This window comes from Protopterus annectens, chromosome 6.part1 (assembly GCF_019279795.1).
Source record: "Protopterus annectens isolate FY-2018-M chromosome 6.part1, PAN1.0, whole genome shotgun sequence".
NCBI lineage: Eukaryota > Metazoa > Chordata > Ceratodontiformes > Protopteridae > Protopterus > Protopterus annectens.
In genome coordinates this window covers 470474138-470492197 of record NC_056738.1, presented here as the reverse complement: position 1 = coordinate 470492197, position 18060 = coordinate 470474138, and the positions used below count along the sequence as shown (strand labels likewise).

The window sequence follows — 18060 nt, the reverse complement described above, 5'->3', positions numbered from 1 at the left end:
GTTAGCAGAAGCAATGCAACTACTATGAATAAACTGAAACTTGAGAAAGGAGCAAGCTCGTGATCTGGTTTCACCAAAGGCTTGGTGGTCTACCCTGGCCTTCTTAGTCAGAAGATGATGCTGAAATGCTGAAACAATGAACCACTGTGTTGTTTCTTTATGAACTGTTTCATGCTAAAATGTAAAAATGGCACTACGTGAGCCACTGAACAAAATATTGTCTGCACTAAAGTTACAAGAAATGTGTTGGGTATGTTATGTTAAGTGACTGATGGTTTATTGTACCGGCTGTACTATGTTTCAGAGCACTGTGAAGTACATATAACTATTACAATGTGAAACTGGTTAAGCGCTCCTCATCTGTGTTATCTCTGCTTTGTTTACAATTAGTCTAGAAGTTTCTGGGCTGTTGAATTCTGTACACTACTTTAGCTGCTGCTGCCACTGCCTTCATTTGAGCTTACAAAATAAAGCTGTTTAATCATTTAAAGTATCCTGACTTTACTTCAGTCCAATACCTGGGTCACCACAGAGGTAGGTAAATGGAAACCAGTGGATGTGGTATTACCTGGATTTCGGAAAAGCCTTTGGCTGTGTCACAAAAGATATTAGTAAGAAAATTAAGAGTATGAGTTTAGCCCCAAATGGTAAGCCTAAAACTGTAAGCAGGAAGTTATGGGTGGGTGTTTGAGAATTTAAAAAAAAGCACCTGGGGTTTCAGGATGCCGTGTTTGAATTTGTATATTAAACATTTGTTCCCTATTTTAAGAATATGTGGATGTCTTATGTGCAACATACCCACAACACACACACACACACACACACACACACACACACACACACACACACACACACACACACACACACACACACATGTATCGAACCATATTCGGTCAAGCTCACACCCATCGAGCCAGAAGCACAACTGGTGGCACATTTATAAATGCTTAGCCATACATTACATTTAGCAGGAAGATACCCCCAAATGCCTCCACACAACCCTTACCTACATATACTAACTCTATTCTCTCATACATATGTGATAAGAACACATATGTCATATCTAGGAAAGCGTCATTTGCAATCACCTACAGATCAGTGCACAACCACATGCAATTATGACCAAGTACATACCAAGCAATACTGAATTCAACCACTTATACTCCAGGACAGAGCTAATGATCTGATATGCATCACTGGTCAGTGCATTCTAACTTAAAACTACTTACCAAATATTTATTTTATTGAAGTTATGTCCTTACTGTTAACTTTATCATTTGTTAAATTAGAACTGTGTGTAAAGAAGCTCAGTTCAAAAGAAATAAATCACAATAAATAAAGTCATTCATTCATACATTCATTCATTCACAAACAAAATTAAATTCAATGGTACAAAGATTTCTTGAAAGATGCTTATAGCTTGCTTCTGTAGTTCCCTTAGTTGTTCATAGTTACCATATTAAGTGTATTTGCAAAAACTGGTACCCTCTTGCAAATCATCCTAAGCTGACTGTTGCTTAAGAAAAAAATACTTACTGCTGCACAGATGAATAAACATCACATAATGCCAGACTGCCAGGGCTCGTCTCTGAGCCCGATCCCTCTCATTTAGCTACTTCTCTTAATCACAACCCCATATTGCTTCAGCAGGCATTTATGGTTACATTGTGTTTAGAAGTTACTACCTAGATGTTGCAGTATTATTCTAGAAACTGTGCAATATATTCATTAGTTCAAGAGTTGCTTACATACTCAGCTGGCTGTTAAATTCTTGGAAAATCATTCCAGCCTCCTTTGAATAGGCAAAGTATTTAATAAATCTTACCTACTTAAAAAAACTGAAAAAAATCATGGTTCCTAGCACGTTTAATCTAAAACAAACATGAACATTAATATTGACAGTACACTGCACACTGTATACACACTGGCTCATCAACAAACATGAAGCAGTCTGTTAGAAACCTTCATATGCACAGAATGCAATTGTCAACTAATTTCTTCAAAGCAAGCTGACAATCTAGGTTTTGCACCCACCTTATCTCCCTTCGTGGCTCCAGTCAGCAGATGACTAAATGTTGCTCCATCTGGCCCAATAAGCAGCCCTGGCTCTCCTTTCTCACCCTAAAAAGGAAATAATTAACACATAAAAATATGTACTTAATCTATTACATTAAAGGAAGCAGAGACTGAAATAAATATAAACGTAACTCTTGTTTAGTCTTCTCCACTAAAGACTCGGTGCAGATTAGGCAGCACAAAAGTGAGTTGAAAACAATACATTAACATGCATAAAAGTTTGAAGGGTACCATGAGTACATTTACTTTAAAACATGTGCATTCAACAGAAAAGTTAGCTGTACTATACAGCAAAATTACCCGCTTGTCTATTGTGTAATCTTTCACAGATCTTCAGTAAGGATGACAAATGTCAAAGTCTTTTCCTAAACTGCCCTTTTCACTAATAAAAAATCTGAGTGCTATTAATAAGACATAAAGAGTGCAGTCTGTCAAAAAACTTTTTAAAATGTTCCTAGTATCAAAAAATATTTAGGGGACATCTCAATAATTTTATATATGAAGTACTGAATCACTGCACAGCCCGATTCACCAACACCACGGTTTAGTTCAAGGCTTAAAAATAAGTTATAATGAAAAATGTCTGAAACTATTACAAAATATGAAAGCAGCATAGTTTACACAAGAAATCAAAATGTTATAAAACAAGTTAGTCTTAGAGGTACCATCTTAATATAAACAACAAATAGCAAGTTAAGAAAAGCAGAAAAAACTGAATGCTTTACGTGAAAAAGCTGCAGCAAAGAATGAAGAGCACAGAGGGACTATGCAGGACCACAAAATGGACTTAAGCTACAGGTACAGACCACATAATCAGAGGATTGATGACTGGAAAAATTTAAGATACAAGTGTCAGGATATACAAATACATTTATAAACACGGCATGATGGTCCTGAAACTACTCAAACTAAACGTACCAAGAGTAATCATGCCCCTTGGCTAACTACACCAACAAAACAAAACCTCCTCCTTAGAGATAAAGCATGGAAACAGTGGCAAAAATCTAAAACTAAACAAACCGAACTTGCCTATAAGCAACTCCGAAATAACTCCAAAAAACTAGTCATACAATATAAGAAAAACTACTTTAGCTCACAGCTATCCACCGCAAACAACAATCCAAATAAGTTTGGGAAATCAGTTTCCACATTACTTAATCCTGGCACATTACAAAACCCATCCCCAACACCTGACAAAAGCCCACAGCAAATCTCTCGATTTTAACACCCACTCCATTACCATTATTCAAAACCTAATCAGAAACCCTACAACAGATTCCTCACATAATAATAAAACTTCCCCTAATCTGGATCCCAGCATTACCAATCCAACAACACCTTCCTTCTCCATCCAACCCATTCCTACCTCACAAATACGCAAACTTCTAAACAAACTTAAACTCTGCTCTCTCTCTGCTGACAAACTCCCCCCTGAATATTTAAAACTAGCATCAAGCGCAATAGCATACCCAGTCAGTATACTAATTAATCGATCTCTCTCCGAATGCTATGTCCCAAACTTATGGAAAAAATCTATCATTACCTCACTACACAAAGGTGGAACTTCCCATGACCTGTCAAACTTCCGCCCAATCTCTATACTTTCGCCTCTATCAAAAATATTAGAAAAATGTGTACATACTCAACTACTTAAACAGCTCCTAGACAATGAGCGTCTCTCTCCCACACAACATGGTTTCCGTCCAGCACATAGCACAACTACAGCCCTGCTCTCTTTCACAAAATGGTCAACAAAGCCCTTGACACTGGTCTCTATACCTCAGTAATCCTACTAGATCTGTCAAAAGCTTTTGACACAGTATCACACAACAAACTACTGTACCAAATATCAAGACTAGGATGTTCCCCCAACTGTGTCAAATGGTTCACCTTCTACCTCAATAACAGGGAACAATTGGTAAACTGGCAAAATGCATATTCTATCAAAAAAATAACATAGGAGTCCCTCAGGGTTCAATTTTAGGGACACAACTTTTCAATATTTTTATCAATGACCTTCACAAAGTCTCTCAACTAGGGAAACTGATACAATACACCGATGATTCGACAATTATTTCTTCCGCCAATAATTTCCATGATCTTCTCAACATAACCCAAAAAGCTTTTGCTTCAATGGAAACTTGGCTAAATAATTCTCAACTAATACTAAATAATTCTCAACTACTACTTCAAAACCATTAAGCATTAACTTTAAGATTTTTTTCTAAGGACGGAATTGAAATAGATATAACTAGAACTGACAAACTGCTAGGTATAACAATAGATGACAAACTTACCTTCCAACCACATATTCAGAGCACAATAAAAAAAGTACACTTCAAACTAGGCAAACTATATAGGCACAAACTATACCTCAACAAGCAAACCAAAGCCAAACTAGCAAATACCCTACTCCTCCCTTCCCTTCTATATGGAAGTGCTATCTTTACCAACCTACTTTCATCCCTTAGGAATAAATTGCAATCTTGCTATCATAAAATAGCTAAATTTGCCTTAGGAAAACCAAACCGTTCACACCACTGTGAAGCAATTGCAGAACTCAACTGGCTCGAATTTTCAAGCCATCTTTCTTATATCCAGCTTACATTGGCACACAAATTAATTTTCAAACCCCTCCTCTGCCCAGCACTTCACTCAGTCGTACAAACCTACACTCCTGCTCAGTCACTTAGATCCTCTCAGAAACAACTAATAAAGGTTATAAAACCAAACAAAAGAGCTGGACAAAGTCTATACTCCTATAATATAGCCAAACTTTGGAACACATTACCCTCCCACATCACTCAAGTGGAATCTTCACAACTCTTTAAATCATGACTCAAACTACAATACCAAAATAAATTATCCTGTCACTGCACAATAATTAAACCTCCATAGCCTCCCCACCTCATGCCAAACCTTCCTACAGGGCTATCGTAATTCACCTCTGTATATATTGCTGCCTGACCTTTTTTCTCCTTCTCTCTACCTCTTGCTAAACTATCCTATACAACACTCTCAACTTACCTCACTATATACTTCCGCCCCTTTACTTATGGGCTCTACTCACTCCCTCAGTTGAAACCTTCTGTGAATTTTATCTGAAGGTATAACTAGGAATATGTTATTTTAATGTACTACCATTATGGTATAAAATGGGCAAATGTTTTTAAAACTCTTAAAACGTTTTAATGCTCTTCCATAATGTACTACCATTATGGTATATAATGGGCATATGTTTTTAAAAACTCTTAAATGTTTTTATGTTCTACTTTTATTTTGAATGTAATACTATGGAGCTTTTCTCCCCGGGCCTCCACTGAAAATGGGTCAATGGCCCAGTGGACTTTCCCAGTCAACAAATGTCAATAAATAAATAATAAAAATGAGAATGTTTGAACAAAGTTAAACCACTCACTGAGGTAGCTCATGCAATGCAGGCTGCAATGAATGATAAAAGCTGAGGTGCAAGCTATGCAATCTGAAATGGGACAGCAAGAAACTTTACACTTAGATGAAAACTGGATTGTTAAACACAAGATCTGAATTATTAAAGGCTATTCCCAAGCCTTATATGACTGGAAAAGGGCTTATGGATCCTGGATACAGTCCATGACTTACACACCCAAACCTAGACTGACAACACAAAAAGCTGACCACCAGTATAACAATGGCACTACTGAATATACTGGTGCCATTTGTACAGGTGTAGGCAAATAGCATATGAGAAAACCCAACATCAGTGGAAAACAAGCTGCAAACAAAACAGAGGAGACATTCACATATGACGATGCTGGCCCTTACAATACCAGGGTAGATCAAGCTCAAGCAAATAATAGCAGGTTACTAGAAACTGATTGGTGCTTACACGATGAAGAGCAAGACAAATGGAGTATTAGGAAAAGAAGTGAATGACAAAGGTGCAGTGGGAAGCATGCCAATAAGAACATGAAAAAGAACCTGGAGAGGAGGCTTCTAAAATGTAAATTATGAAGGACAGTCCAGACAGGAAGTGGTTCTTCTGATCAAGGTGAAGCTGTTGAACATTTGGGTACCATGGTCTGCCAAAAATTTCAAATGCGTATTGTGCAGAGCAGTGATCCTCCATAGGAGCACATTTTAAACCATGTTTATAATGTCGGAGCCAATACTGAGAGTAACTGCTTTGTTTTCTCCTACCTGTGGTTAACAGTAAAGATCCTAAAGCATCTACTGATAGGATCTTATTTTGTTATCAGAGTTATGAGAGTTTGTATGTATAACGTGCATCGTTAACTTCTCTGATTTCCCATTTCTCTCTTCTATTAGAAAGGAGAAAACGCTGTGCTTTACAGTATAACTCTACTAACTAAATGTTATGGTTGTCACCTTTAATGACTGCATGTAATCCAGCAATTATGTAAAGTGCTGTCATTTAAAATGAACACCTGCTTTCATATAATGGCTTGCAAATGAACAGAATAGTTTTCCTCTAAAAGTAGGCCTGCTAGGTAATACCCGATTTTCTTTTCTAAGGTTATCTCAAATTCTGCAAATCAGGATTAAGTAGATGGATATAGGGTCGTTAAAAATGTGGTGACTACCTTCCGCTCAATCGGCAATCATATTATCAAAACTGTATGAGTCAATATGCTTTTTTCCTCCAACACCCAACTTCTGCATCACTACTACAATAATAAAGAGGGGGGAGTCAATGCAACATGGAGATAACGACAAATCTTGTACAGACTTGGTCAGAGGAATCTGCATTTTCATTGACTTGGGCAAAGTTGCTGACTATCGTAAAATGGACTAGGCAAAGTTTACATCTTTATAAACAAGGATGTTAATACTGTCTCTGCTCATATGAAATTTAACTTTTCTGTACTGTTGACATATTTAAATGATTTTAATGACAGCTATAGGTGCAATATAAAATTGTAAAGGTGCAATATAATCAAAAGACTTTTCATGTGGCAACAGCATGATCTGTGTAGGTGAAAAATGCACAGCTAGCAAATGCCCATAGCAATGTATAATCAAACATACTTATGCATGTTCTCTTGTTTCTGCAGCCCTGAGGGATAAAGCCATGAAGAAGTGGCTTGTGATCTGGAGGCAACAGGTGAGAGATTATGAGAGAGAGAGTGGCAGATGTTGGCTTACTCATCGGTGGTGGTGGGGTGGTGGTGAGGCCTGATGCAGTACTGATAACACCTAGCAAAGACTATTCCCAGTAGAAGCTACATGCCAGCAGCACATGAGCAATAAGAGAAGCAAGCAGAATAAGCAGGCCTTTCCATAGCTGGAGCTGAACATGTGCAGTACAGTTCACATATAGAGGCCAGCACCATAAGCTGAACCCACTGGCGGCAGTTAAAGCCCATAGAGGAGACATCCTAATGGATTTCTGGACAATGATATCCCATGAAAAGCTCTCACCACATTTAGGAATGAAGGAGCTGTTCAACTTTTGATCCAAACAGGGTACAAATGGGCTCATTGGGAGGGCTGATGAATGGCAGTTGATAGGGTTTAAAAAGGATATGTAATGCATGTATTGCAGTGACTATGCTCTGATATTCAGAAAAAGACAAATCAGTTAAGTGTTACTATAGTGCGAGACCAGATCTTAACAAATGTTGTTTAGCACCTCCCGCTCAACTTCTTAAGGTCGGGTCACATACTAGACAATCAGATCTGCCAGTACTGACTTACAAAGACAGTAGCAGAATAAAAAACAGATTATGTTTCTGCTAGCTGTCAGTACCAGTAATGTGTTTCTCACTTTTTCTCATAAACTTTGAAAGTAGCTACAACAACAAGATATGTATTCTCCTGCATTTTCTGAAGAATACGAAGTCTGAAACTAAATGTATGTCATTATTTATTGACTTCAGTCTTCAGAGATTTGTCTGAAAACCAAAGATTTTATGAGGAACACATCAAAATTATGAGGTGAAAATCTGGCATTCTGCAAAAATCTGGACAGTTGAGAGGCATGGAAGGTGGGTGTAATCACGAGAGACTGCCTTACACTGTCTTTCTGATAGTGCATGCTAAGTGCTTTTACGGCTTGCCAGTGTTCTGTAACTAGTAGTACAAGCAGCATATGAAGCTCCATGCACTATAAAGTATTAAGATCAGATCTCCGATCATAACTTTTAATTATGTGTTCTTGAAATGGATGCCACGATTCACCTACAGAGTGAATTCCATGGCATTCATGTCTCAAACAAATAATAACAAAGTTATGATTGGTGACCCTATCATAATCATCTGTATTAAAAATATGTTTGTGCATAAATCATATATACAACATTAAAACTATCGACATTTTTTTAATTTCACATTCTGTACAATATTTACCTGTTTCTGATATCTGAAAATGCAGCTGTAATTCTTAAAATCATATTTCACAAGCTTTCACTTCTGTTGAACACTACTTATCACAGGGATACATCAACAATATGGCATGCACAGGACATCATAACAGCAAAGATAGATGATATACCTTTTTATATAAAACTGTTCCCAATCACAATCAGCAGTTATTGTTACTACACACATCACAACTTTATCTTCTCCCAGCTTCTGCAATATTGCAGTTACCCTGTTGGAGGACAGAGAAGGAAGATGCTTTGTTTCAAGTTTCCTTTGTTGTCCTATAGTCACATATAGATCTTACCTTTGGCCCCTCTGCTCCTGAATGCCCATTAAATCCCGGTTCACCCTTTGGTCCTCTAGGTCCCTGAAAGAAAGAAATAGACACAGTAATAAATGGCAAAAAGTAGATGTACTGATAAAGGGCTCAAGAGAAGTACTCAAAAAAGGCACTGTACTTTGAACAGAAGTTTATCTCAGGTTTAGATGATGGTGACATATTTCTGTAACACTATTACTTTATTGCACTGCATGATATGGGCTCCACAGCAGTTTAGAAACTGTTACACAGTAGGCAAAATGTACATCATTACTCTCTTGGAGAGCAAACAATTTCCAAAAGGGTGTTAATGTACAGACATCATCCAGTATACAAATAAGCCAGATGCTTCATGGCAGCATATTAAACTAGCATGAAGCTCAAACAGAAAAAAAGCAAATGGACACCATTTTTACTGCTCCCTATTGAAAAGTCAGAGCTCAAAATGCTGAGTGCCGACAACCAAAACATGATGCTCATATGATTTCAAGGAAATGGAGGTATGTATGAAAATGAGGAAAGGAACTAGGTACATACAAACATTCATACAAACATACAAATATTTCAAGCAAGGTCATTGATGCCCTTCTAGCCTGCCAATACACCAACACAGTTGTCCCCATAATAAGTGCTCAGATTGTTCTTAAAAATATCTAAGTTAGTGTTTTTTCTTTAATGTAATTTGGTAGTCTGTTCTATGCATCGGTTGCACTCTCACAGAACCAATAAGTACACTTCTCATTCCTATAGCATTTTATACACAGGTTGTCTGATGATTTTCTACTACTTTTTGATAACCCCAAACATACCCTGAGTTATTTGTCTCTAAATGCCCTATACACCTGAATAAGATCTGTTAAATATCTGTAAGAGACACTACATTTCAGATATTTTAGTCATTCATAATAACTTAAATTTTCACATCCATGGAGGCTTTTGGTATATTTCCGTTGTACTCTTTCCAGTTTAGTCAGATTTGTTTTCTTACAAGGTCTCCATATTGTTATTCCATACTCAAGTTTGGGTCTAATGTAATTAAAAAAAAATAGTTCATCATTTCTGATTTCCTACACTTTATAAATCTTTTTAGACAACCTATATAGTTCTGTAACTATCATTAATCAACTGGCTGATATGATTACAAAAATTCAAAGCTGGCTCTACACATATACCCAGGTCCTTAACTGAATCTACAGTTTTTTTGATCAAATATTTTTACTGAAGTAAGAAAATAATAATTTTATCAATAAAGTGAATATCATGGATACAATTTTCGAATATAAAAGAACGATGAAAAAGACACACTATTTACAAGGCCCAAAAGTGATAAAATTATAAAACAAATGCAAAAAGCTTTCATAATAAACATCAGATAATTCAGAAAGAGTCTTTACGAAAAGTTTCAATGAGAAAAGAAACCTTTTTTTCCAAGGATTATTAACAAAATTTCTCAGATTTATTCTCACTTCTTCCATTTTGGTTTCTCTGGAAATCACTTCTTCAAGGAGGGTCAAAAAAATCTTCCATAGTTGGAGGTGTGGTGGCCTTCCATTTTCTTGTTATACACTTTCTATAAATTGCTAGTATTGTCCATAAGAGGTATGGGTTGGCATTGCTCATAACAAAATCTTCATTTACATTAAAGAATATTATTGATTTAGTTAGAGCAAAATTATCTGTAAATAATGCTTAAAAAGACTCCAGTATTATCCCAAAACTGTTTCAAACAGGCACATTCATAAAAAATGTGGATCCGATCTGCTTTACATGAGGAACAACATCTCCAACAAATAATGTTGTCAGTTTTATTACATTTTGCAACCCTCTCAGGAGTTTAAAAGGCTCTATGCAGGAACTTCCATGTAAAAATACTCCAATACTGTACCCAGGATGTTAATTTTATAGGGGAAGGTGACTTGGATTTCTCGAGTGAAAAATGACTGAGAGAGAAACCCTTAGTTATTGAGTTCCAGTGTTTATTTGTTAGTGTAGTTTTATATCCTATTAGTATACCAAAGAGTTTGGAAATGATATTGTTAAAGTTAAAATTATTGCACAATACTTTAAATATATAACAAATTAATGGTGGTTGGTCTTTATAGGAAGAGTTACTAATAATTCTGCTTAGATCATTTGAATAATTCACTATACTTTGCAATAGTAACCAGTTTTGTGTCTGTAGATGAATTCCTTAATAATGTGTTGCACAGTTAAAACTTTCTGAAGTTATTAAAGGTGTTGTTTATATTAGACTTTGTAGGTTTTGTGACATTGTATTGTATGGAGTGGCAAATAAAATACCAAAGTTTATTAGAAGATTCACTAATAAAACCTTCTGATAAGAGTGTATTTTCCTTTAAAAATATATATAAGTATAAAGACTTCCAATTAGAAGTATAATTTGTGTCTACCCAGCTTATGATGTTTTTAAGCAGTGAGGCTGTTATGGCTACATTTGGAATTATTTCTATACCTGGGAATTTTATGCCGGCTTTATCCCAAGATCTAATGTGATGGATATAAGCTATTCTGTTCTTTTAGGAAACCATAAAAAGTTTAATAAAATTCTATTTAAATCTGTGTTAAATTTATTTCCATGAAGTGTGCCAAGGGCTAATACTACATACAGAATATTTGGCAAAAGGACCATTTTTATTAATTGCAACTTATCTTCAAAACAGAAGAATGTTATTTCATTTACTTATGTAGTTATTTACTAAAGATAACATGTTTTTATAATTGGTTTCTCTTTTCACTTCAATAGCATTGTTTAGGGTTATACCTAAGTAATTTAATGAACGTACCTGTTCTTCAATAAAGTTTTGGCTACCAGGATGAGTTTTTGCTTTGTTAGTCAAAAATAATATGATTTAAAGTTCTGCTTATTGAAATTAAGATCTGAAATTTCTTGGAAATGATTTATATTTCAGACTAGTATTCTATCAATCCTAGTTTGGGTTTCGAACCTGTTATCAACATGAGAAAATTTCAGAGACTGATTATGTTTAGAGTTAAAAGTATTGTATAAATTAAGGGAATCAATCCATTTCTTAAATAGCTTTGCTGTGGATATTAGCCTTAGTGGTCTATTGTTAGTAGTGTCACGATGATCTAAAATACAACTGAAGTCCCCCCAATATAAATTTACTTTTATAAGTATTTGTAATAAAATCCAGATGGCGTCTTGCAGTTGACATACTTAATCGAGGCAACCAGTATATTTTGACTAATGACCAAATTATATTACTAAGCTTAATAATGATGATGGTTAACAGTCCCTCAGGATCCTCATAATTATATAAAATTTGAGGGTGAAAAATGCTTCTTTTCCAGAGAATCATGATACCTCCCTTTTTAGCTTTATATGAAGAATTGGCTAGTATTATGTAATTATGGGGGTTCCAGACATTCTTTCTGCTGATTTAAAATTAATTTCTTGTAGGAATACTATTTGGGGTTTATTTATGTTTAAATACCTTAATAAACTACACCTTTTCCTTGGATTATTGAGTCCATTTACATTTAAAGAAACTAAGGATAAGGACATAAGTAAATGTAGATATAGTTAAAATAACAAGAAATAATCAAATTTCTATTTAGACAACTCTTTCTATTTCCCCAATATACCCAGCAGTATGTAAAGGTGCATGGCAGATCTGTTTGTATGATGACAATACCTAATATGTAAAATAATAATATGATAATATGTAAAATACTTTACTTTCGGGGCAGAAAGTTGAAGAATCATCAGAAGAATTGCTAAAAAACAAGCATTAATGTAACAAAAAAAATTCCGAACAACAAACATGGAATTCTTAAGATTCCCAGTCTGAGAGATAGAACACAATCTGTCAGTCTGCTTTCTCTAGCCTTCATGGCCGTAGTTAACAGTTCTGACAAGTACTGTTAGTGATACATAAATAATTTAAATGAGATTATTTTGTGCCACAACAGCTTTAGAATCAACTTAATACTCATGCATACACACATATATACACAAGCACATACATATACATACACACACACACATAAACATACATATACATACATATATACACAGAAATCCACTGCTACAGTTAGGTCTCTATAAAAGAAATATGAATCATAATGTCTTGAATTATATTTTTTTAGAAACATTCTTAATTCAAATAGGTAAGAACGACCATAAGTATTTGTTAAAAGATCGTTTGTGATGGTTTATATAAGTTAATTGCTTAGAACTAAAGGGCAATAGTGTATGATAATATGAAATAACTGTTAAGACATATATAATGATAACTTTATAATAAATGTGTAAATCATCTCAGCTGTAGTAGTGAATACTAAATTTGCAGTCCTGCAGAATAACATTCATACAAACATATATTTCCAATCACTGTCAGCACTGCAACTTAAACATTTTCAGTAAAATTATTTAAACTCTTAATGCATACTTGTTTACAAGTATAAAATTACACAGATCTACTTATTAGCACTGTATAATTTAAGTACAACAGTAAAATAGCTTGCAGTAATAATTAACTAAAAGAAGAAACTGCTAGTACAATTAGTACCAGTGCAATATGGTAGATGTACTATGCACAAGTTTTGTTTTCCCCCTTCCTCCAACAATAAACAAGCCATTCAAATTAAAACCATAAAACTACCTTTAAATAATTGCTAATTATTAGTTAACAACCTTTTACTTAAATTTAATAAATCAATCTAATAATTTTCTGCTGCTCTGGGCATTCACAACTAAAGACTAAGGTAACTGGTGCGTCACTCTGAAAGCAACCCCCTCATTTTCCTTGTGTTACATTAAAAGGGAATAACCAGGAGATTATTTTCATAATGGTGACTACTGCGCTGTTTAAAACAAGTCTCAAGACCCCTTGTGGTAAGTAAAAGATTCAATTTGAGTGAAAATTGTTTGTAACAACATTCTAAACCAATGTGAGATTGTACACTTGAGAAAACATTAACATTCACAGCCATTTCCTGTATGTTAGTAAATGGCAAATCACATGGACAATAGCAAACTGTATTTAAGTTGTTTTTGCCCAGGAAAGCATTAATAAACTCTTTTTGCATAGCTAAATTAATAAATATTGTGTTAGTAATACATTTAATGTGCTACATAACACATATTATTCAGAAGAGTGCTTTTTGAGACACTGGAATAAATAAATCAGTAATCATGCTGTAAGAATTCCAGACAGTCCTAATAAAAAAATTTGAAGTAAAAAAGCAGGATAAGTAACTTATGATGAGTTACGTAACTATTATACTTTTTATAACTACTATTATCACTTGTAATAGCTTATTCACTCTCTTTAAATGTTAAAAACAGGTAGTGACTGTAGTGTGAGAGTTTGCATGAAGTGTGTAGCTGCATGACATCTGTGAAAAACTTTGTAAGTTAAAGACAAAGAAACAGTTTTATTTATCAGTAGAAGCTTTGAGAGATTTACTGCTATATGTGGATGATGTGTCAGTTTTTGTCTTCATTTTCTTTGAGTCTGTCCAGGAGGTTTTCCCAGATGATCTCTTTAATGAAAAGAAGGAAACTCAATCTCCTCAGAGATAGTGATTATGTTGCTGTTTTTGGTATAAGCAGATGCCTCTTCAAGACTAATAAATGCTTTTGTTCCATTAGACAGATACATTTTTACTCTTGCTGGATACACAATTTGTGCTTGATATTATTTTGTTTTAGTAGCTTTACAAAAGGCCAAAAATTGTTCCTCATTTCCAGTACTCTTGCAGAATAATTATTGTCAAATCTAATAAAGCTTTGATTATATTTTAATGGAGCTTTCTGCCAAGCTATTTTTAGTACAAGGTCTTTATCTATATAAGAGAGGAATTTTATAATAATTGACCTTGGTGCTGTAGAAGAGGAAGTTAAAGCTGGCTTACCTAGTGCTCTATGGGCTCTTTCAATTCCATATGAAAGTCCTTTTTGTAAGCCCAGTACTTCAGGAATCCAGGAGTTCAAAAAGGTAATAATGTCATTTCCTTCTGTTTTCTGGGGGAGACAGAAAATTTTTATATTGCATCTTCTTTCTCAGTTCTCGAGATCATCAAGTTTATTTATTAACCAGGCGTTTTGTTTAAGCAGAAAGTCAGTATGTTGCTCATCTTTAAGATTCCCACCCATATTACTTAGAGCAAGTTCCATGTCAGAGATTTTACTCTGTGCTGCTGTGAGTGTTCCTTGAAAACTTCAGTCTGCTTCTGGTTGTTCTCTTGATAATTTTCTAGGTTTTGCTGGAAGTTATCTATTTTCATAGATAATGTTTGTAGAGTTGAAGTTAACATTTGTATCTCCTTTTTCAGTGTGAATCCATTTGAGAGTATTTTGTGCTGCTCATTTTGTTTCTAATATGTTTCAGGTAGTTTGACAAGTATTTCTTCAAAATAATTTTCCAAAGTTCTTACAAGCGAAGTACAAAGTATTATTGACAAGATTTTGTAACGTTTAGTTGATATTGCTGACTGTTTTTTTATGTATTTAACAGTATATTATTCTGTTCCCAAATGGTCAACCTAGTCAAGTTCTTTTGCAGACATGCCCTATGTGTAAAACATGCGATCAGTTACTCAATTTCAGGTCAGTTTACCCAATTTCAAGTCATCTGCATACAGACTGTAGAACACCTTGGATGAAAAAGACAGGTCTGAAAGATACAATCTAACAAGTAAAGGCCTAGGACAGAACCATGTGGGACACCCTGACTGCAAATAAGAATTTCACCTGTCCAATTGCTGCATGATACTTGCCATATCCTATTTGCAAGCCATGCAGCTATCCATCTTATCAAGAGTAAATCAATACCTAGTTGTTCTAATTTATTGATCAGTGTTTTGTGTACGACCCTGTCAATGCTGAAGTTAAATATATATATAAATTATATCACAGCACAATTTTTCATTCATAGCTATTACATTGCTATAAAACATCACATTACAGGTGGTAATATATTTATTTTCGACACATGTATGCTGATATATGGTTTCAAGTCAAGAGCTTTATACTTCTGACAATAACTTATCCAATATTACCTTTTCCATTATTTCTCCACAATGTGAAAGTAGATGTAAGGATCTATATGACTCTGGGTTTGACCTACTCCCCTTTCCCTTAAAGATAAGTTTAATAAGCACATGTGTCCAATCTTGAGGAATCTCCCCATATTTATAAGGCCTAGTAAGTAATAGATATAATAGTACTATAAGTTCTTCCAGAAGTGTTCTCAGGTCATTATTATTAATTCTGTCTCCTCCCTGGGCTCTGTCATAAGGTCTATATTGGAAATATTGAGGTGGGATAAGCAGTGTCACAAAATCATGCACATGGCAGGGAATAACTGTGGAACCAGTCTTTTCCATCAGTGAAATTGACTTCCACAAAAAGCAATCAGATTAAAGTACATTGGTGTGCTATGGTCATATACAAATGCTTCAGGAAGACCCATTGTCTTTAAAGTTTGCTTGACTGATTTAACTGGCAACCAATGAAATCCCCTTTGCTACTGTCTCCATGCATTCATGAAACGCTGTGTTAAAATGAACCTCTGCACCATGGAATGCATTATGTGGTCCCACAAACATCTACATGAACAGTGGTCTTCTTTAAACATTCTCCATTAACACTTGTCACACATTTCCTTTCTGTTGTGTCTTTCTTACTACAGTCTTTTGATTTGTCTTGACAATGGAATATCATCAGCATGTATGCAGTGTGTCTCTCTTTTATTGTGCACATACTCAGCTGCCCATCCCAGCCGCTCCACTCCAGTTACCATTCTGGAAACTGCACTGCATGCTTATAAGAAATCTAGTCTACATTCGTGTATATGGTTACCAGAACTAGACAGCACTTCAGATAACTATCCCAGTACTAGGTACAATGGTAGAATGACAGTAACATCTCCAAGTCCCACATTTCAGTGTCCTGTTGGACTTTGCCACTAAATGATTTCATCTAAAGGCCAACAGGTCTTCCAAAGATTCCTCTCCTAGTCTCTGTTTCCTGTGGCCATCTCTGAGATGTGCATATTTTGCCTAAATTTCCCCATCAAACTGCACATCCTTTCATTCTCTGCAGCATTTTTGACATCATCTCTTTTCCCACCCCACAAAGGCACACTCAGTCTTGTTAATGATTGGAAATGACCACTGTAGTACTAAGAGAGCTCACCACTGAAACACTAGTACCGCTCACCAGTGAAGCGCTAGTAAACCTCACTACTGAAGGACTAGTAGACCTCACCACTGAAGTTCTAGTAGAGCTCACTACTGAAGCACTGGTAGAGCTCACCAGTATAGCACTAGTAGAGCTCACCAGTGTAGCACTAGTAGAGCTCACCAGTGTAGCACTAGTAGAGCTCACCAGTGTAGCACTAGTAGAGCTCACCAGTGTGGCACTAGTAGAGCTCACCAGTGTAGCACTAGTAGAGCTCACCAGTGTAGCACTAGTAGAGCTCACCAGTGTAGCACTAGTAGAGCTTTAGTGATCTTTTCTCTGAATACCCCCAATGTACATTTCATATGGCATGCGTGGATTCAGTACTTCTTAATTGGTTTTCATTTTGATGCCATGATTATAAAGATGCAGCACAGTTAAACATGCAGGCTATTCTCAGGGACTTGCAATTAACAGTTGCTAGTTTCAGAGCAACAGGAAGAAAATCGGAGAACTCAAGTTTCTACATCTCTTAATTATTTTCAACAAAACAGCATGCCTCCTGTTTGCAAATCAGTCATTTCCTTCTTGGTACACAGTTGCAGCATTTTCTTCTGCTGAAGAAGGCATAGGTTAGGAATACTGTAACCACTGCATATTAATAGCTTTGTTTTTGGTGATGTGTTTTCCTTTCTGGTTACATGTTTTCCTAAAATGAATGGCACCATCCACTTTTCAGTAGGCAGCTTGTAAAAACACATTTTTCCACAAGACACAATAAGAGACCAGCACACCTGGTAGTCAAAATATAACTAAATGGGGCTCAGTTTCCTCTCAGTACAGTAGACTAATCAGCTGTTTCTAAGACTTTTGATATCCTAAACTGAAGTGAAGCTGAAATACTGTTGCAAGGAACCTTTCAGGTAACAAGTAGAGACTGTAATACCCAAACGTCATATTAAAATGGTCACCATTTAAACAGCTGGAGTAAACACTCAATTTTGTTAAAAGTAGCAGCTCTTATTTATTTTCCTTCTCAGTTAAAGAGTACTCACGGGAAATCCAGCATGCCCAGGGATACCTATTTTGCCCTGAAAACAGAAATAAAAATATGTTACATATTCTATGCAGT

The 18060-nt window shown here is 35.5% G+C and overlaps 1 protein-coding gene across 4 annotated transcripts in view; it reads right to left on the bottom strand.

Moving 5' to 3' along the window:
• COL18A1 (collagen type XVIII alpha 1 chain) overlaps positions 1-18060 on the bottom strand; it is a 1701455-nt gene that overhangs the window by 240697 nt on the left and 1442698 nt on the right. For all 4 annotated transcript variants that reach the window (XM_044075903.1, XM_044075900.1, XM_044075901.1 and 1 more), the window contains 3 exons: positions 17984-18019; positions 8744-8806; positions 2035-2121 (listed from right to left, as the gene is read on the bottom strand). In XM_044075903.1, the coding sequence (XP_043931838.1) occupies positions 2035-2121; positions 8744-8806; positions 17984-18019 (186 nt within the window). The remainder of the gene's footprint in view (positions 1-2034; positions 2122-8743; positions 8807-17983; positions 18020-18060) is intronic.